The 21,209-nt window shown below is 40.7% G+C and overlaps 1 protein-coding gene across 2 annotated transcripts in view; it reads left to right on the forward strand.

Annotated features, from left to right (window-relative positions):
* The first annotated feature begins 8,931 nt into the window (after positions 1-8,931).
* Positions 8,932-21,209, forward strand: part of LOC108681247 (mitogen-activated protein kinase kinase kinase 7) — a 40,392-nt gene continuing 28,114 nt past the window's right edge. The window contains exons 1-10 of one of the 2 annotated variants that reach the window (XM_047885452.1): positions 8,932-9,135; positions 9,786-9,875; positions 10,177-10,433; positions 10,899-11,041; positions 11,885-12,068; positions 13,047-13,171; positions 13,720-13,958; positions 14,168-14,897; positions 15,242-15,343; positions 15,943-19,641. In XM_047885452.1, coding sequence (XP_047741408.1) covers positions 9,040-9,135; positions 9,786-9,875; positions 10,177-10,433; positions 10,899-11,041; positions 11,885-12,068; positions 13,047-13,171; positions 13,720-13,958; positions 14,168-14,897; positions 15,242-15,343; positions 15,943-19,641 — 5,665 coding nt within the window. In that variant the 5' untranslated portion in view covers positions 8,932-9,039. The remainder of the gene's footprint in view (positions 9,136-9,785; positions 9,876-10,176; positions 10,434-10,898; positions 11,042-11,884; positions 12,069-13,046; positions 13,172-13,719; positions 13,959-14,167; positions 14,898-15,241; positions 15,344-15,942; positions 19,642-21,209) is intronic. The other variant, XM_047885453.1, reaches the window with a different exon arrangement.

Here is a 21,209-nt window from a genome sequence, read left to right on the forward strand (position 1 = left end):
GGGGGGGGGGGACGGGGGTCGAAAACTCGGAAAACTCAGAAGGGCAGCAAACGTTCCTAGGTATCATGGGAAGACGGTGGCGCATCAGCGTGTTAAAAATAGTAGCTACCTGTTCAGGAGATAGGGATATTGTCACCGAGCTTATTTTTAATTGTGAAGTTTTATTTGAAGGTTTAAATTAATCGCAACTAGGAGTGAATAGCATACTTTTATTTCTGTACTTGAAGACATGCAGTGAAGCAGAACAGTCGTGAGCAACATTATGAAAAATTCAGGCATAATATAACTATATATATACCTCTCACACCCAAACTATAGTATGACAGATGCACATGCCTGCTAACAAAAAACTAGCATTAAAACATCAACAAAATAGTCTAAGGTAAAATTAAATAACATAGAGATGAGCATAATAAGCGTCTTGCATCAGTGATATGTCTCTTGGATATAATATTTTCACGGACAATAGGCACAAGAAAAAAAAACGCTAAGCGAATTTGGGCTTCTGTAACGATGTAATCTTGGAAGAAATACCTATTTCACTACAGCCTATATTTCCACATGAACAGAACTTGACGAAAAATGATGTGTTATCAAAACGTATTAAACAGTAACAACAAAATTGGCGTTAACCCTTTCGTGACGGCAATGTGTTCTACAACTTTTTATTCGCATTTTTCTACAGAATCATCATGAACTTGGACCAAATATTGCATCTCCGTAAAAAATAATGAAATAAATGTTAATGGTAAAAATTATATATTTGGGACTAGAAAATCCCGGTAGTATATGGTTCCAACTGAGGTGACATAATTTGCGACATCACTGATTTTGATAAAAAAAATATTTTCGTAATATTTTTTGTTAGTAGTTGAATAATATTACAAACTTCCTTTGGCAAACGCGTGTAATAGCTTATATAATAACATATCCCAAAATACCTTTATTAATATTCCTTTAGATTGGACATATGTAGGCGCAGGAGTGTTTCTAATATGTCCCTGTAGTTAGCTATGCCTTAAATTTAGCGATTTAGATTGGACATATGTAGGCGCAGGAGTGTTTCTAATATGTCCCTGTAGTTAGCTATGCCTTGAATTTAGCGCTACATGCAAGTTATAGAGCAAATCGTTGGGCGGGACGTCACGGTCCCGTCAGTCAATTACTTTTGAGTTGACATAGACGCAGGAGTGTTACTCATGTGTGTCTGTAACTAGCTATGCCTCGAATGGTGCGCTGTATGCAAGTTATGGAGAAAACATTGAGCGGGACGTCACAGTCCCGTCAGTCACGAAAGGGTAATTAAACAAAGAATTGCAGTTTGCCACTTGCGGAGGATCGAAGTGCGCAGAAATTGGCGATTATTAAAAGATGCCTAATTGTAGGTATGCTGAATGAACTAAGCTTACGAGCCAAGGTATTTTCCATTCAAGGCACGGAAACAAATAATATTATTGGGATATTATTTGACGATCCTGTGAGTGAAGCTAGCTCCCATTCAGTTTGGTGTTAGTTTGTATTTTATAGGTCAACCATGGGCTCTCATGTTAGGCACCATGTGTACCTAATCGACATGACTCCAAACTTACAGGCAAACTTGCTTTCCAGCTTAATCAAACGCATACTGGAAATCAAGAATTTGTCATGCATATTTATTACTAATTATCTAATTCTTTATTACTAATTATCGCGTCATGTATACAAACATTCCAAAACCTTTTTACTGAAAAAATTATGAATCCGTGGTTTAGTTTACGTCACCCAGTTTTTCCGTGATTGCTCTAAAAATATGTGTTGCTGTATAAATATCGGTTAAATTCGTACTCGAGATAAAATTATTTGCATAATCTGCTAAGCTATATGATTAACCTAAATTATCGGTATCTTCTTAGTAGGATTTGTGATCGATCAACCCTTATAAATTCATAAAATCCGTTGTTGAACGTTGCAATTGTAAACCGATTTGCTCTCTATAAGACTATAAGTAGGTAGGACGTAGGACCGTAGCGTAGGTATAAGACTATTCTGAGCGGATTGAGCCTCTAGCTACTCTTCTCTATTGGGCTCCGAAACTCCGCGTCAACAAAGAACAAATTGTTAGATTTTCCCTCGCCTGCATCTGCCTTTAGCTTTGAAAATTACAGTAAACTTAACTCTTAAGAAAGTTAAGATAGACATACTGACATAGGCCTTACTATCTGACAAAGATCAGGCTCAGGCTGGGCCCGCGCTGGTGGCCCTTTAGACAATAGTAGGCTCTTAAGATTTTCTTAATTGATTTTTTTCAACTCTATAATTTAGTCATGAGACAGTTGAGACTTCATGATTGTTGACTTCTTATTATAAAATTCTAGTGTGCAGATTGCAAAGTTTGGTGAATGCATTGCCAATGACAATTTTTTCATTTGTAGACTAAAAATGTTGCCAACATTACCCAAGATGAACTGCCTAGTGCCTGCAGTCTTCAAGATGTATTGCTGAATGCTGGCAGTCTTCAAGAGGATTAGAGGAAGAGGTGTTGCAAACATTATTTTCATCAAAATTCTCACAAAACCAACTTTGATCAGTGTATCATTATTCTTTAACACCCCAGGCAGGATGCCATGGTCAGGAAGATGTGCCAGGTGCGCAGGAATTTATTTTGTCATTTTAATGACCTGCGCCAGTGTGGAAATCCAGAGGGGTAATATATTAACTGGTAAACATAGCAATTTGGAAAGCAGGACCCAAAAATCTGGAACGTCCAGCACACTTCCACTTTCACTCCATCATCATCACTGATGAGTCTCTGCAAGATGCCACAGCTGTTTCTTTNCCAAATCAGTTTCAGGTATGATTTTAAGAAATAATGAAAAAAATTAAGGAGTAAATTAATTATGACCGTAAATGAAAATAATTTGGTGTGCTCTGAATCAACTGGTCAAACTCTGAACAACTAATACATCAAGTGCTCTTAATCAACTCGTATATAGGCGACTTTTGCATTCAAGTATATCGGCAAGATCTAATGGAACTTTTTTCAGAATCAAGAGTACATCCTTTACCGGCTGCAACGTTGTGAGGCCTCCTCAAGATATCCTTTGCTCACCGGAGTGACGCGTCTCTACCGGCGACCTCGGAAACGTTCATGTGGGGCGCAAAGCTTAAGCAACCTATCTAAGATCTTCCTTGCGCATGGGTGACTGTGGTCAGTGAGTGATGAGTTTCTACTGGTGTCAGTAGCGACCTTGTAACTTCTACTGAGCACAACGTGTTCTACTGAGCACAACGTGTCTTTCAGTAGATTCCTCTTGCTTATCCGTGAGTGACGCGCACAATTAACAATATTGGGAAGTTCTCTGTGTTGCCTGACGTAACGTTCATGCCGAGGCCGATTTCTGACGACCTGCAAACCTGTTTCTAGTTGCCACTTGCCTGGAACGTTTTTTTTCAAGGCGGAACGCTTTTTTTTAAGTGAACCTCTAATCTTAGATTTCCACTCTGACCTGCGCGGTGCACTGTACTATGCCGGTAAAAAATGCGCCATGCGCCGTACTTTTAGAAAGCTGAAATAGTTTAAATATGGACGTGTGGCAACGCAAATTACGCAATCACACTGACCCAGTGACCGTTCACACAAACGTGTAATCGTGTATATCCGCATTGTGTTGTGGTTGGATATAAGTTAACTAGATTGCTAACGCGTCAACTCAGGTTCTAAGAGTCAGCACAGTTATGAATATTCATTCATAGATCACAATTCAATCGGACATGAATTACAAAACTAAAGAAGGCAACATGGCTTTAGATGTGCCATCGGTGCCTTCTAATGAATGACTGGAGTCTGGACTGGTTGCGGCAAGTAGGGTATGAACCTGTACGTCAACAGTACAACCTGCATGCCAATGTTGGGACTACATTCCCGACATCCTCCCACCTGGCAAAATTGACACGATCTATACGGTCAAAACCTAATAACAATGCGCGTAAATGGACTACACAAATTAGGTCAATACGGCATAATTACAGAGCGCGGGTGGCCTGCCGAAGACCACAACTGCCCTGGATATAATGGATCATCATGATTCCTGCCTTCCAGAACGTAGCCTTCAACACTTCAAAGTTCAAGCCGTCCGTATCTAGGCCGTGGGTCGAACCAGCCCTCGGTCGAACGGCCACTTGTCGAAGGACGATGAATTTTGGAATAGAACTATGCTATCTGAAACCTAACCTCAGATGCGGTGAACATAAAATTACGTAATTTAACGATGTTCGAAAGTCAGATTCGATCCGCGGCCTGGTGGTGCACGGCAGGTGGTGGTCAAGGCAGGTGGTGGTCAAGGCCGGAGGAGGACAAAGCTGAGTGGTGCACGGCTGATTGGTGGATATCCGGAGAGATCCAAGGCGTTTGATTCAGGGCTTATTGGTGTACAAAATTGGTGGTGCACGGCTGCGCCCCCCCAGAGCGTAATTAAACTATGTGATACAAAATATGAATATATATATTTGCAAGATAAGTCAATGGTCTGTTGTTTATTTTTGCTTTATTTGAGCAATTATGGTTTCCAAATCTGGGTGCATTATGTTATGTCATGTGTACTTTGAATGTGCAAAATTATAACTATCGTATGAAAATTGTTACGTCGGTTATCATGCACAAATCGCCATAGAGTATCACGATTGCAGTTCTGCTACCATCCTTCATTAAATTATCTTGCCTTTTTAGTGCATTTTCTCATTTATGGAAAGAATGCACTATTGTGCTTGCCTGGCCTTGCCATGTCCGTCCGTCCGTCTGTCTGTCTGTCTGTCCATCCGTCTGTCTGTCTGTCTGGCTATCCGTCTGTCTGTTTGTCCATCCGCCTGTCCGTGACCTCAAGTTTTCGTCGATGAGAAAATGTGCTCTCTGTCACTCACTGCAGTGAGTACTGAGATATTTTATTTTTATTTATTTACTGCAGTGAGTACTGAGATATTTATTTTATATATTTTTCCTAAAATTCAATAATCTCACTTCCAGCAAAGTTTGCAAAATTCATTAGCTGCATAAAATACTCTCTGCTATGATGTTTGAGTTCCGGTTGACATGACATCTGTTTGCTTGTTTGTTGCTAATTTTGTAAAGGTTGCTTCAGATAAATTAATCATTGCCATTCCCATGTTTCACCCTCAATTTATTACTTGTAGTAAACGATTATGTAGATTACGATTATTACTTGTAGTATAATAAACATAAAGTCTCCCTATTAAAAAGTTATATTTTGTTGGTCATCTAAGATCAAAGTTTGTATCAACTACGCGAGTCGAACTAACAATAATTCAAATGTAAGACATGTCCGGGTTACTTCTGACTCTTCCGCTTGTCGGATACGGAACGTACCTACAGTAATCGTAAACTGCGGCTATTATACATACGAAATGTAAACAGAAAGTGTTCAGTGTTGCCATATGACTTTGGAGAAAATTTCTTCTAAAATAAAGTTCTAGATTTCTCATTCACCAAATTTCCGTATCAAGAAAAATCATATATTACTGAAAGATAATTAAAGGCATACTGTACTGAGTATTACGTCTGTTCCTCCACAAACTGCTCTTGCGCGGCAGCGCAACATAGAATTGATGACTGGGATTGTGAGAACACGTGCGCGAAGAGAAACAATTTTGATTACATTGCGCCAACTGTGAGCAGCAATGGCTTAAAAAAAGTCTAAATGCGCGGGAAAATTCCCCGAAAACATACATCATCCTGAGTGTGGGCAGGATGGAATTATAAAAATTAGGGTCATATATTATTGCCAAATTCCAATCCATCTCCCATCACTTTTTCAATCCAAAAATTTTAGTTAAAATCAGGGTTTGTACAGATCATGGAAAACCTGGAAAATCATGGAATTTAATTTTTCATTTTCCAGGCCTGGAAAGTCATCGGATTTCATTTTAGTTTATGGAAAGTCATGGAATTTGCCAACAAAAGAAGAAAAAAATGAAGTGTTTTTCTGTGCGGCGTGGGTTAAACTGTTTGTGCAGTCTATAGGGTAAACGCGGTATATTCCAACACATTAAGGACATAGCAAAAAATGAATGGCTATAAAAAAATCACCGTATGAGCAACTCGAGTTCTGTTTGCTTTTATTCGCTCTAAAAACACCGCACTACGCGCCAGCACCAATGAAATGTCACAAAATGTTGCCATATTTATTTAAAAGCCTTTAGAATGCAAACCTGCCAAATCCATATATTCTGATGCTGTGTGTGACTAAATTTGGCATTTTGTGAGACTAATAACGGGCGTGCTTCAAACTCTACTAATTCGTAATTCCAACACTCTTGTGTTCAAATTCCGATCGCTGTGTGAGCTGTATTGGAATACGACACAGCTTGGAATTAGAACTCTACTGGATATTGAATACTACTTAATTAGTCTTTTAATTAAGAGCTATTAAGCTTTTAATTAGGAAAATTTTATTTTTTGCACACAGCTCAGAACGAGCTGTGTGTGTCTAATTCCAAGCTGTGTTGGAATTATTTTTTATGTGTCTAAAACCATCTCTTAACTTAATCATCTATTAATTTCTTTACCACTTGAAATCAGCAAATACAAGTATACTTAAAGGATTCCTAATATATTCACAGACTTATTTAAAAGTCTCAAACCATAATATTCTTTCTACAGAAACAGTTTATCATTATTTGGTAGATCAAGGTCAACTATCAACTTTGACACGTTTGTCGATGTTCTCACTGGGTGATGCGCGCTGCCTCTCTTTGGACCTCAACATTTTCCCGCCAGACGGCCCAGACCTAGTGTTTTGGCAATAGAATGGCTCGCAATAGTATGATGTCACTATTTCAACTATCAACTAATGCGTGGAACTAAGACAAAGCTTAATATAAAGGACAAAAGTTGAGAAATGTTGGAATTACCCACGATGTCGGAATATGTCGTTTACCCTATTTTCCTGTGTTCTGATTGGTTCTCCAATCACTTGACCGTTGGTCACATGATATACTTGACCGTTGGTCACGTGATTGGGGAACCAATCACGGGAGCTCGGTCACAGAGTTCAGTTGCATTTGGCAACTTTTTGATCTGCAATGGCAGCGTTCCATCTTCAGCATGCAATTTCGGTATTATTGCAGATTAACTACATCCAAAAAAAAGGGTGTTTTTTTTTAATTATATGTTTTTTGGGGTGTAGATTACGAATCTGAAATCCATTTTTGGCGGTCGGCATCGGAAAACCGATTTTTTTCGCGACTTACTAACATGGGGGTTACGTAACTTACGTTACCCACTCACCTTTATTTACTAACATGGGGGAAAAAAACATATAATTAAAAAAAAAACACCCTTTTTTTTGGATGTAGTTAATCTGCAATAATACCGCAATTTCTACATCATCATGCTTGGAAAGTGAAAATTTCATGACTTATGGTTAAGAATAGAAGGTTATCCTGACTGGCTTGCTCGCCATCCAAAGCATGAAGGTATGGCAATATCATGTACATTGTGCTCAAAAGACATCAATGTGTCAAATATGGGGGGAAGTAGCTTTGAAGAGCCATGTCACCTTTGAAGAGCCAAGAAGAGCTATGCATTTAAACATTTGCTGCCTATTTATCAACTGTAGGAGATGATAGAATATGCAAGGTTAGTCTTTCAGTCATCTAAACCTGTTGTATATGAGTCTTGGAAAATTATATTGATGGTCATGGAGAGTCATGGAAAAGTCATGGAATTTTGTTTCTAAATACCTGTATGAACCATGTAAGATATAAGGGAAAAAATAAGAAGGGATGAAAGTTACATTTGAAAGAATTAAGAATGAAAGTTGCAATACTTCAAGATTTCAATTAGACTAAATATTAATTCATATTCAAGTCAAACACAACAAATAACGTTAATAAATTAATAACAAACAACGCCACCAATAAGAGTTGAACTTAACATGATGCACGGGGAAGCTATTTTGCAGGAGCAAATCTCTCACGCAGTGAAAGCTTACAAGCAACTGCATTTGACGGTTGGCCTTCGCAATGCCGCTTCTGGAAGGTTGGTAGTATGAAGCGGCAATAAGTGGTAATATTTTGGTTGGCAATGCTGTAATGCAACTGTAAAATTACGGTAAATAAGTACATTACGTAGTATTACTGATATGGTATTTACCATAAGTATTACGGTAGTTTCACAAATGTATTCAGGAACAGATTCAGAAATAGAAGCGACATTTTCATTCCTATATATAAATTGGATCAATAAAACACCCATAAAATCCATTCATATTCATTCAGTTTGGGATGTATGAATGACAATTTTACTTTTGTTCCTATGATGCTCATTTTTACCGCTGCAGCAGTAGAATTGAATTATATTTAAAAAATGAATTAAATTATATTTCATTAAATTTAATTTAATTACCATCAACCAGTGCTACTCAGGACGATTTTGAATGTTTTTCATTCATAACTTCTTACCATGAAACATTTTATAAACAAGTTTAGGCTCATTTCAAAGCTCTTTGCAAGGGCTATCACATGGCTTCTAAAAAAAATCCATATGCTATTCGTAAGGTGCCAGAAGCAAAAAAAATAGTGTCCCGAGTAGCCCCGTTGAACGGGGCTACTAATATTTACAAGTTCTCATGGTAAAAACAGATATGCGATTGTACTAGTTGAGTCAGTCATTATGAACATCATGCATGCCGGAATTCTAGGATAGTGTGTAAAGTTTCTTTCATTTTTGGGCAGATACATGTTCCTTTCCTGTAATAATGGCTACTGGTTATGTAGTAACTCCTAGTCTGTACATTTGCTGGAATCAAATGATGTACCTGCCTATGTAGAACCTTACATTAGAGTTTACATACCAATTCAAAAGAGGTTATGTAATCTTTTGAATCAAAATTTATGTGATATAAATATATATTTTTTATACACTCTAATTATTTTTACAGCATTTAATCTATTATTCTCATATAAGTTCTTCCATCTATTTAGTTTTCTGAATGTTTTAATGTATTTCAAGCATCAAAGCAAAGATGCTTTTGTTTACATGTACATATGAAGGCATTCATGATTAACATGCACATAGTGGAAATGGAAAAAAATTCTATAACGTTGGAAGCAATAAATCTTGAGGACATCCGGTTATTAGTGGTAAGTTGCTCTAAATTCACATGTGTATTTTCTTGTTGAAAAAATTTATCTCATTTGTTGGTTACATCAATTTTATATGAGTAATTAACTAATTATGAAGTATAATTGAAATGAATTAACAGTCAAGTTGGATTACATTTAATCATTAAATGGTAGTGACAATTTAAATGCAGTGATGCCTCTACATACCAACTTGATTCATATGATGAGTAGGTTTGTATGAGGAAATGTTTTGTATGTGGAAAGAATATTTCCCATAAGAATTAATGTAAAAGCAAGAAATCGGTTTGAAAGTAGAAAAATTATTGTACCGTATGCAGAGGCAAAAAATGACAAATGTCCAGTTCTGGAAAAGTTCACAAGTATAGGTGTTCATAAGTAAAGGTAGCACTGTATTCTATTGATTTGGCCATTTATGCTTTTAATGGTTCAAATTTTAAATACTTGAATGAATTGATGTCATTCCCCCAAGTTTATTATGAGGCTAGCAATTCAAATTTGTTTCCTTTAGCTTCTATAATATACATGTTGAGGAAACTGTTGTTAGCACCTGAATTTATACATATATATAATACATACCCTATGCTGGAAAATTGTAGGAGGATGTGAGCTTTCAGTTATTGATTTTACTTCACTGTTTTTTTTTGCAGAATATTGGTAAAGGATCCTTTGGTGTTGTCTACAAAGCCCTCTGGAAAGACCAGGAAGTAGCAATAAAAAAAGTGGAGTCTGAGTCAGAGGTAGGTATTTATTTGGCTTACAGTACAACATTTACCATGCATGTAAAATGTTGATGTATTATTCATAAGTATTCCTCCCTATTTTTAAGTTACCTTTTAAGACTATTTTTGGCTTCTGGCTATGATTACATTGTGAAATAGATAATTTATTTACTTTCATATACTTATCATAATTGCCATCAAAAAATGAATGCTGAGTAGTACTTCATATGGCGCAGCTGGGGAGTTGTTGTCAAAGTGTAATCACATTATCAAGAAATTTGTTTAAAAATGAATCCATGTAAAATATATTTTTTTGCAGGTTACTGCCCTGCACAATGAGATCCATCAACTGTCCCGCACCTGCCATGAGAACATCATAAAGGTGCTCGGAGCGTACACGGAAGGCCCTTCTCACCTACTCGTCATGGAGTATGCCGATGGTGGCTCACTGTTCCAGCTGCTTCACAACCCTCCTTATCCTCCCTACACCCTGGCCCATGCCCTCTCATGGCTCCTGCAGTGTGCCAGAGCTGTAGCTTATCTACATGCCATTGAACCTGGACCCATCATTCATAGGTGAATAATTTCCCTCTAGGTGTTTTGTAATGTTATGCACAATGTTTTGCAATATGCTGTACAAGGTTCTGAATATTATTTACTCCATACATACTAAAATATCTTTAGCAAGTTTTGAAATATTTTTTAAATACCTTCCAGGTCCTGGCATATGGCCAACTATAGGTCACATCATGTTCAAAATGTTTTGCCTATTGTTATGGTATTTAGCCAAACATTCATGCTCTTTAATTTATTTTGCTTTATGATGAAAATCTCAGTCTTTCTGGGTTTGATTCAGTAGTAATTCCGCCATGTTTCAAACCTATTATATATGTTCCAAAATTCTCATTATCACTCGTTGATGATTTGCTGTTGAAATTTAAGCCAGTAAATTTTAGAATCACCATAAAATATTATAAAATAAAATGAAATATATATAAAATAAAAATTTTGAATAATAAAAATTACCATATTTTTCTACAGAGATTTGAAGCCTCCAAACCTTTTACTGAGTGATGGATGTCGCCTGCTCAAAGTGTGTGACTTTGGCACAGCGTGTCAACAACACACCGTCATGACGGACAACACCGGCAGTGCTGCATGGATGGCACCCGAGGTTTTTGAGGGTAAATTGCATTCTTTCCTGATAGTTTCCGGCATTTTTTCTTTCAATATGACTCTAGAATCAAATATAGCAGTTGCAACAGCATTATGTCAGTGGGTTCATATATGAGTGTGCAATAGCAGATTTTACGGTCGTTTCTAATAAAGCAATACTCAAGAATCTCCGATTTATTTATTATTTTTTGTGGGCAAGGAATAGAATTTTAATGTTTACATAATTCGGTAATGATCAGCAAATAAAGATTTAATTTATCTACTCGTTTAGCAAAGATTCAATTACACATCATTACAAGTAAGATCATTCAGTTTTGTTACTACAGAAAACTTTTGATCTAATCACTGATGATTTACCTTTATCGATTGAATATGCCGTCTGTATTTGTGTTAAAGAAAAAAATGCTGAGGCACACGAAAGAAATATATAAAATATAACTCAGTACTCACTGCAGTGAGTGACAGAGAGCGCATTTTCTCGTCGACGAAAACGTGAAGTCACGGATGGACGGACATGACGAGTACAATAGTGCATTTTTTCCGTAAATCAGAAAATGCGCCAAAAATCAGAAAATGCGCTATAAAGCCAAATTTTCAATTTTGTGATCCTTCCACACCTATTAGATACTAGCTGCAGAAAATATGCCCGTAACAATTTGTTATTGCTGGAGCACCTGACAACTTTACATATTACACTGAATGGTAAAGATATTCAAGCCTTGCCGGACAAATTGAGGTCCTGTATTGCATTACAATTGTTACACAGAAATATTCAATAGTCATCAATTTCTTTTTGTAATTAAATTAATTAATGTAAATTCTGAAATAAAATGAAATTCTGGTTTTGGCAGCCAAGAGTTACTCGGAGAAGTGCGACGTGTACAGCTGGGGCATCATCCTGTGGGAGGTGTTGACGCGGAGAATACCCTTCATGGAGCTGGGGCAGGCCTGCCGCATCATGTGGGCCGTACACACCAACCGACGGCCGCCTCTCATTGTGGGCTGCCCCAAGCTTCTTGAAACTCTCATGAAGAGGTGAAGGCTTTTCTTACCATATGGATTTGTGAAAATGTTACCTTGTCCAAGAAGCTTTTAGGAAGCATTTGAATAGTTTTATTTATTTGCTTTAAATGAGGAGAGTTATTCTGTTTATTCAGAGTTTTTTGTGAACCCTTGAGAACTATCCTCGTTTCTGTTATGATTCATTACTACAACAATTTTTCTAGCCTCATGAAGATGCAGGCATTGTTCAGTGTGCAGGCAGTCTTTATGAGGTTTGTGATCCCATAAAACGAAAATTGCTTGAGTTCAATTTAGTCGATGAGAGTGCCAGTTCTTTGTTCACATTACGAAGTCTTATAGATTATATCATCACATCATGGAAAGGTTAGTTGTTTCAGCACCATCATGTACAGTTCCTAGTTGTCGTACCTAATAGTTTCCTCCATCTGCTAATCTGCTGCGGAGTTGCTGCTGCTTGTACTCTACTTCTAATAAATTCTGAATGCATGCAATCACGATTAATTAAAATAAGTCAATTACTAGACATAGGACAGTCAATTTTATATTGGCCCATGAAACCAGAAGATTAAAGTAAGGATTACTTCATATATCGTCTTTGCTGTGCCTGCCTTCATGTTTTAATTGTGAATTGTGGCCTATTACTGATGTTGGTGCTGTAAAAGTAGAGTTGTTTTAGTAAAGTTAGACATTTGAATATTATATCTTTGGCTTTCCGTTTTTCACAAATGGTAAATCGTTGTGGTTGATCTAGCTGATCTATGAACAGACTTCCAAATAAAATGTGTGAAATCTCCTCGCCCTGGAAATGTTATGACCGACACAATTCTATGACTAATGGAGCACAGGTTTTAATGGCTAACATTTAATAATCTAATTTGATCAATGTTGATTGTTTTTGATATTTTAAAGTTGAATAAATCGTATTCCCTTGGTAGATATCCTTCACAGAGTTAATGTTTAAAGAGGATTTTAACGTGGGTGATGTTGCAGGTGCTGGGATCAGGCGGAGAGCAAACGACCCAGCATGGAAGAAGTCGTTGAGACGGTGCCTCTCATATCGCGTTTCCTGAAGGGGGCTGATGAGCCCATTCAGTTCCCTTCCCCCACAGACACAGGTCAGTGAAAGGGTCCTATGAGCCCATTCAGTTCCCTTCACCCACAGACACAGGTCAGTGAAAGGGTCAAATGCGCCCATTCAGTTCCCTTCTCTTGAAGAACGGGACAGTGTCCAGTCCTTCAAAAACATCCTCACCCTTCTCCAGCGAGAAGCTGTGTTTTATTTTCTTATTATGCAAACTGTTTTTTATAGCCGAACTTAATTCATGTTGTTCTCTTCATACAATCATTCAAGGATCACTTGTAATTATTTATTTGTAGAATAGCTAGATGCGCAATATTTACCAAAACATAAAAGTAAATATTTATGGCTAAGAAGGCTATCTGCATCTCAGCATCTAGGTTATGACTAAATACGGGAACCCAATGTATTGAACCAACATCTAGAACCCAGCTGCTCTATCATTGATCCATATCCACAGGCATACTTAATAACTGTCGGAACATTAATTCGCTACGCATCACTGCTCGAATTGCCTTTTGTGCCACTGATGCTTATATGTGAGACCATACTGGAGATTTAACTACCGTGAAATATTTTTCCCAGGTTCGTCATACAACCCGACAACTGGCGAGACGAGCCCTGCGCGGTCAGGCAGCCAGGAGCTGTGCGAGGTACCGTGCACGCTATCATCGAGCACATTTGTGCCTCCTGAGCATTACAACCACTCGCCTCTGCCGCACTCGTTAGCTGGCCCGCCTTCAGAACCACCTTCCGTCCAGACCAGCGACCAGGGCACATATCTCGATAGATACTGGGAGTTTGCTGAAAATCAGCAGGCATGGGTACGAAACTTCGCCAGATGTTTGCTCGAATTATTGTTAGAATTGAGAGATTTTTTATTGAATGAAATGTTTTTAAGTTCAGTTGAGCGATTAGAATCGAATTGCAATAGTTTTCTTACTTTTTTTAAATAGATAGCGTTATGACATGAACATTGCTGGTAAAATTAAAAAAATTATTTTCAGAGAATTATTTTTTCCTAATTTACTAGGCTTCGAAGGAATTCACTGATGCGGACAGTGAAGCCTCTCGCTGTGCTCGCCGTCAGCAGCTTCTTGATGGCTTAAGTCGCTTCCCTCCTCCTCCCCCTGGTCATCCGTCCTGCGCCACTCCCATCAGCCCTAACGCTACCGCCAACATCGTCGTATCCCCGGAGAATTTGATCTCTCCTTGCAGTACCCTAAGGAGCGAAGAGTGTCCTGAACCCTACCAACTCTCCCTGTCGGGACACGGGGAGTTTTATCCTTTACCTCAACTGCCTAGAAGTAGACAAGTTTTTGTAGGCCAGTGTTCCCCACACTGGGCCCCGACCGCCGGGTTACAGGCTCTTCAACAGCAGGGAATTAAAATTTCCCCAAGAAGATCCCCGTTGCCTTTGAACGTTGGAGTAGAGCACGAGGTAGAGGATGTGGCTACCTCGGTATCGTATGATGTGATGCCAACAACGTGTTGTGTTTCTTGTGCTTCCTCGTCTGTGGTGACAGTGACCAGTGCTGGCGTCGTCACCACCTCCGTCGTGACTCCTTCTACTGCCTTCGTCTCGTCTGTGTCGTCACAGCAGCAGCAGCCTACGAGTTCTAACATGCGCACCACTACCGTGCAACTGCGACCTAAGCGACCAGGTTACCTCAACCCTAAAGACAACGAGTCTTCCTCATCTTCGTTAAGAAGACGCTCGGCTGAAGTCTCTGCCATGCAGCATCATCCTGCTAATCAGCCTGGTCAGTCAAAGATATATCTTGCATTTTGATTTTATTTTATACATATTTTACATTCACTGTTACTGGTTTATGTGTTGGCTGTGCTGAAAAATTCTATTAAACCCCGACGATTAAATTTAAGCTGTTGTTAAAACTGCCTTCTGAATTTAGTCAAAACATGGAGTTTTATTTTCTCAAAAATTCACTGTTTGTCTGTGGATTTATTGACCGCAATTTCCATTCAAATCTAAATGCATAATAACTGGAATTACTTTCGGTTTGCAAAGGGTTTTGATCTATCGGGCCTGCATATCTTTTGGAAGATGTCAATAGAGAATCACTCATTTAAACTCAACGACCTGCAGGCCACCGTCGGTCGAACTCCTCCGGGACGCTGTCGAGCCTGGTCTCGGGGGCGCTGTCGCCCCCTGCAGCCGCCGGCGGGGGCCCACTTGCTCCACTGCCAGGTGGGTTTCATAAGGCCTCAGCGCACTCGTCTTCTTTGCTCAGTTTTCTTTTATTTGGTTTACTTATTTTCTTAACCTATTTTGATTAATTTTCTATCAGCATCTCATCCCAATAATGAATCATTTTTCATAATTTTTTCAGACTTGTTTTTTTATGTCTGTATCCACTGTTCTTTCAATTTATACGACACCGTCTTTTCATTGAAAATGTTTCCGATTAATGAAAAATTTGTACTTTATGGTCTATCATTTTTTCAGACGATATATACTTCCCTCCAGATAACCATTTTTCCCTTATCCAAATCCCACGTCTTTGTTCCTTATGAAAACCTGGAAAATTTTGTTTTAATTTCATGATATCCAATCTATATTATTTTATTATGTCTCATCATTGACGATACTTGCATAATATGTGTAATGATAAGTGAGTGCCTAGATCTCGCCGTGATAATTTCTCATTAGATTTCGTGTCCATGAACCGTTGCATTTCGTCCAGGAAAAAAGCCTAGGGTTACTTTTGCTTCTCTTCATAAGGTGTTCTAAACTACAATTAATATAGTCTTGTTGATCACTTATTTCTCGTGCCCATGATTCTTCAGACTCGAGTAAACTCCCTTCCTCGGTCCCCGTAAACCCACCGAGTAATGCCAGACACGAATTACTGCAAGATACTCGTGAGCACCCGCGTGTTATGTGCCCACAGTCGACAACCCTAGCTGACACTAAACCACACGCATCAACACGCTCACCTACACTCACTGACAAAAAACCATTCATATCAGCACGATCACCCACACTCGTTGACACAAAACCATTCATAGCAGCACGGTCACCCACACTCGCTGACACAAAAAGACTCTCATCAGCACCCGTGTCACCCTTAGTCTCACCCTCGCGCTGCACGACGCCTCTTGTTGGCAGTCCTACAGCGCAGGCAGTTGCATCTAATCATCATTTCCAGCAACAGAAATACCACCAACACCACCACCACCTAAGCCCTATAGTATGTAGTTATCCTCAGATCCCTGCTGGTAGCCCAACTCACCCCGATACTAGCTTTAACCCGTATAGTACTGATAGTAGTGCAGTAGAAAATAACGAACCTCCTCACGACGGTTGCAAGCTTAACTTTAACATAGAACCGCGTGATCCTCCTAACCACGAAATAACCGAAGGCGATGCTGCTGCTCCCGTAACGTTAAGTAATTTTGATAATTCTAACTGTGTTGACTCCGTGCCTCCGTGTTCTGCTCTATATTTACCAGTCTCGCCGCCCGTCTCGAACTGTCAGGAACATTTGAGTTCACCAGACAGTGACAGCGATAGTTCCTCTGATATGGCCCACGCTATATCCCATGAAATTAGCAGCGATGGAATCATCACTATAGGCGCTATCCCTTGCCTCGGCTACATAACAGAAACTTTGACCTCTTCCCACTCCACTTCTCCGAGTTTTGTGTCTTTCCCTGAGGGGCAGAGCGCTTCTTCCTCCACCGCGGTGCCTCCTTGTAGTTCAATGGATTCGTTGACGAACACCGAAAAGCCAGAGAACAGAAGCAGCTTGCTACTCAGACGAGCGTCTGTCAAAGAAGTTCAGTGGGAGTGTGCTTCCGTCTACCCGTATATCTCAAAAAGCGGCTCAAATGTTTCCTTAGCTGTTGGTGATCCAAGGGGATCACTGTCCAATTGCGCCTCCTCACTGCCTCCTGATGCCTTCGGCAGTTCACCGAAAAGCCACACGATTTCCCGTCCATTCTGTCTTAGTGATGTCGAATCCCGTCTAGCCCGACGACCCGAGCAAAGCATTCACTCTCAGGTGCCGCTCAGTCGCTTGCACAGCGGCGTCAGAAGCGGACGTGTCTCTGGTCCTCGTGGTCCTTTGCTTTTCACGCCCATCAAAGAGACCGTAGCAGCCACCATCGATCTACCAATTCTTAGGAAACTGGACTCTGTTCCAGAGCCACTCAAGCGGCACTCATCTGAGTACGATGAAGCATACATCACGACTCCAATCACTGATGCATTGGAGAACTTATCTTTCCCTGCACCCAAGCATGCTCAAATTAACGAAGAACCTGAGGAGCGCATCTGTGGGTATCTTTCCGAAGACTTTGAGGAAGTAAAAAGAATTGCTGAAACCTTCGACTCGCTCGCTATTTCAAAGCCGTTGCCTGAGGGTACGAGTGAGAAAAACTTGAAGTCTTTGGAGGAAATATCGACTGAGCGAGAGTTCAGTGGGCATAAAATTGCCAATAGGTCTAAAAAGCAAAGTTTACGCCCTGTTCAGTCTGACCGAAAGAGCTCTCTCACTGGCATTGCAGTTGTTAAAGGTCGTTGTGAGATCGAAAAGGCTTTACCGAAATTCCCGCCTCAACCGCGGTTTACCAAACCATCCGCCGCCGCTCGCTTGTATCTTGAGCGCTCTGCACAAAATGCCAGCAAGCTCATGTCGCAGGCTACTGCCAAACCTTTGGTTTCCGATATTTCGTGTGCATCTGCTATGCAAGCTAATATTAAGTTAAGATCTTCAATTCAGGAACGCGACATGACTGCCCAATCTGTCGTTTTGGTAGAGCCTACTGTATCTAATACAACTGATGTAAGTGAGCTTCAGGCTGCTGCTGCTGCTGCTCAGAATACTTCAGCCGCTACTACGCAAGCTAACCAAAATGAACGTAATGTCGATACAAAACTAAGCCGACTAACCGTTACAACTAAGTCTGTTTCTCACGCTTTTTCACCGAAGTTGGCTTCACATGTTGTTTGTACTCAGTCTAACCAATCTGCCGGCGCTGTTACGTCTAACGCTTCAATCAATCCATCATCTCTCACTGCCATGCCACTGTCTTGTACCAACGCGACACATACGCCCATAACCTCATACACTCAATTGAAGACCTCGGTTCATCCGTCCACGACTCCAAATCAACCAAGGCCTGCACATTACATTTTGAAGCATTCCCAAGTTGACAGTGTTGATTCCGATGCGATGGAAGAGCATCTGCCCATTGTTGTGGCGAGGTCCAGAGCCCATGTGGATACGAGGCAACATCACTCCATTGAAGCTCCTAGAAAATTATTGGCCACTTCTTCTGAATCGGACGCATCCGAAAAAAATAGAAATGAACGAAGGATCAGACCAGGTGCTCCTTTAAAGCGGAAGGTTAGGAAACGCGCGGTCTCTTCCAGTGATGAAACGAATCAATCGATTTTTCCGGATACCTGCGATTCAGATTCAACATTTTTCAGAGGCAACTCCTTCAGTGACAGCGAAGATAATCGAGCAGAGATAGATGATGACTCAATGGCTGTTTTGAAAGCATCCGCTGCTACCTCTGCCTTGAGAAGGAGGTATCCCGGCAGAACGAAGTATCGCGCTGCCCAAATATCAAGTGTGGACAAACCATCTCAGTGCATGGTTCCTCCAGCTGTATCCAAAAGCTCCCCTACTTCTCCCTTAGCCGATCCGCGCACGAACTATCGTGAAGATAAACGTAACGTGAGTGATAGTTTGTATCAGCGCAAAGACGAGTTCAAGAAAGCCAGCTCGCAGAGACCGATTTCTTTGGGCGTAGTATCAATGCCAATAAGCCCAGGTGTTGTGTGCTCTGGTAAACGATCGAGGCCAGCGTCGTTAAACATTGTAACTGCATCTCAGGTAACGGCATCGGAAATGTCGGCGCTCACTTATCCCACAGGCCCGAATTTACTTCATCCTACCCTGGAGTCAGGTAACTCAGGCCAGGATCTGATGGATTCGAGTAACTGGCCTGTCCACACATCCATGGGATCGGTTCGCACTAAGAATGGATTATTTAAATCGAGCGGGGCATCTATTCCTGCAAGCAAGGGACCAGTTCACACGTGTACGGCGTCCATCCCTGCTACCATGGGACCAGTCCATACATGTACAACGGCCATCCCTGCTACCATGGGACCAGTCCATACATGTACGGCGGCCATCCCTGCTACCATGGGACCAGTCCATACATGTATGGCGGCCATTCCTGCTACTATGGGACCAGTCCATACATGTATGGCGTCCATCCCTGCTACCATGGGACCAGTTCATACGAGTATAGCATCCGATTCTGCAACCATTGGACCAGTTTATTCACATATGGGCTTAATACCATCTAGTCTGGCATCAGCTCAACCCAATCAAGGATTAATCTCACCGCGCGTTGGCCAAGCAGCTTCAGGCTACGGGAATCGAGCTCTACTCGGCGCCGTCCTTCCTGAAGTTGACGATATCGTAGAGGAACCTGCCAGGGTGACATCGAGCGCCTTGCTGTGGGGTGAGTTTTTGGAGGAAGAAGCGTCTCTGTTCCTTAACAATCTCAGCGTGCGTTTTGCCTAATATAACCTAACCTCCACATCACACTGCTCATCCAGATTGTAGATGTGTTTGTTCGATTAACGTTATTAATAATGAGGTTGCTTAAGTTTGTTACGTCGCAGGCGCGGATAAAATATTTTTAGTCGATAAAACTTATTATTTTACTGTCGACTTGCCATCAATGAAAAGCAACTCGGAATATACTCCTGGTAAGGAATTTTTGGTTTCCTTGCAATGCTTATTGACCAGGTGTATTTTGCGACACTCAAATGCGGCAAATTCCACAAATGCGGGTTTCTAGGTTTCCATACTATTAATTTGTGATTGATAGGTGGTTTCTTCTTAGATTCTGGCCAGTGCTCAAACAAAAATCGCGTAACGTCTAGGTTTAAGCCCAGGATTGTCGCTACACTCGGCTCAGAGTTATTCTGGGTCTGCTTGGCCACCCAATCGAAATCAGCTTCTTGTCTGAAGAATACCCTCCCATGTCAACAGTGTCTTAGAGTATAGGCAGGGTTGGGCGAAACATGAGCTTGCAAGCTTGTTAAAGGCCCGTTTACAATAGGTGCAACGATATTTGGCGATGAGGCGCTTGCTGCAGCGCCTTACCGCCCACAACCGTTCACACTTATTTTTTGTACGCGGTAGCTCGAAACCGCGCGCTTTGAAGATTAGTTGCCAGTTAGACGTCAGTGGGGATGGATGTATCCGAATTTGAGCTCTGGGCCATTGTTCTCGGGTGCGCTGCTGCTAAGAAAAGATGTGGGCGTCGCCGTATTTGGGTGAAAAAAATGGTTGCGAAGAAGAGAGGGGCTCACACAATTAAATTTTCAAAGAATTATCAGTTGCGAATGCATAAGACTTTCAAAATTATACTAGACTGCCTGTGTACTTGTTTGACAGTCTGCTAAAGAAAGTAATGCCACTCGTCCAGAAGCAGGATGATGGAATTTAGATGGAATTCATATGCAATGGAATTCATTTGCAACGAAATAAATTTCAGGATGGAATTGCGAACGCAACGTATGAATGTCTTGCGAAGTTGCGAACCTCGTCAATGTTGACTTGCACACGAAAGTTTCTTAAAACTTCAACTATTTTTACCAGAGCTTGGTCTTTTGCATTGCGACTTTTATACTCCTTTGACTGAACTCTACAGGCATTCATTGTCTTTACAAAGATCAATTAGCCTCTCTACAAGAGAGTGAGTCCAAACTAGCGTGGCGTTATAGTTGACAGTGAAGGATCAGCGTAAACTGACAACCTCGCTTGACCACAGACAGCTGTCTACTGAGCGCCGCGGCGGCCGCGGCCGGCGCTTGTGTTGCATGAGGCAGGGCGACTGTGAATCGCTAGTTCGCCAACCGCTTCGTTGCCCACACGACGCACACAGGGGGCGGTGGGGCGTCAAGCGCCTCACCGCCCCTCTGTGCAGCGTCTAAGTGCGCTTCGTGTGAGCAACGACGCGATTGACGAGCTAGTGATTCACAGTCTCATGCTACACAAGCGCTACACTCAGTAGACGGC

The sequence above is a fragment of the Hyalella azteca genome, unplaced genomic scaffold (genome assembly GCF_000764305.2).
Source record: "Hyalella azteca isolate HAZT.00-mixed unplaced genomic scaffold, Hazt_2.0.2 contig17973, whole genome shotgun sequence".
NCBI lineage: Eukaryota > Metazoa > Arthropoda > Malacostraca > Amphipoda > Hyalellidae > Hyalella > Hyalella azteca.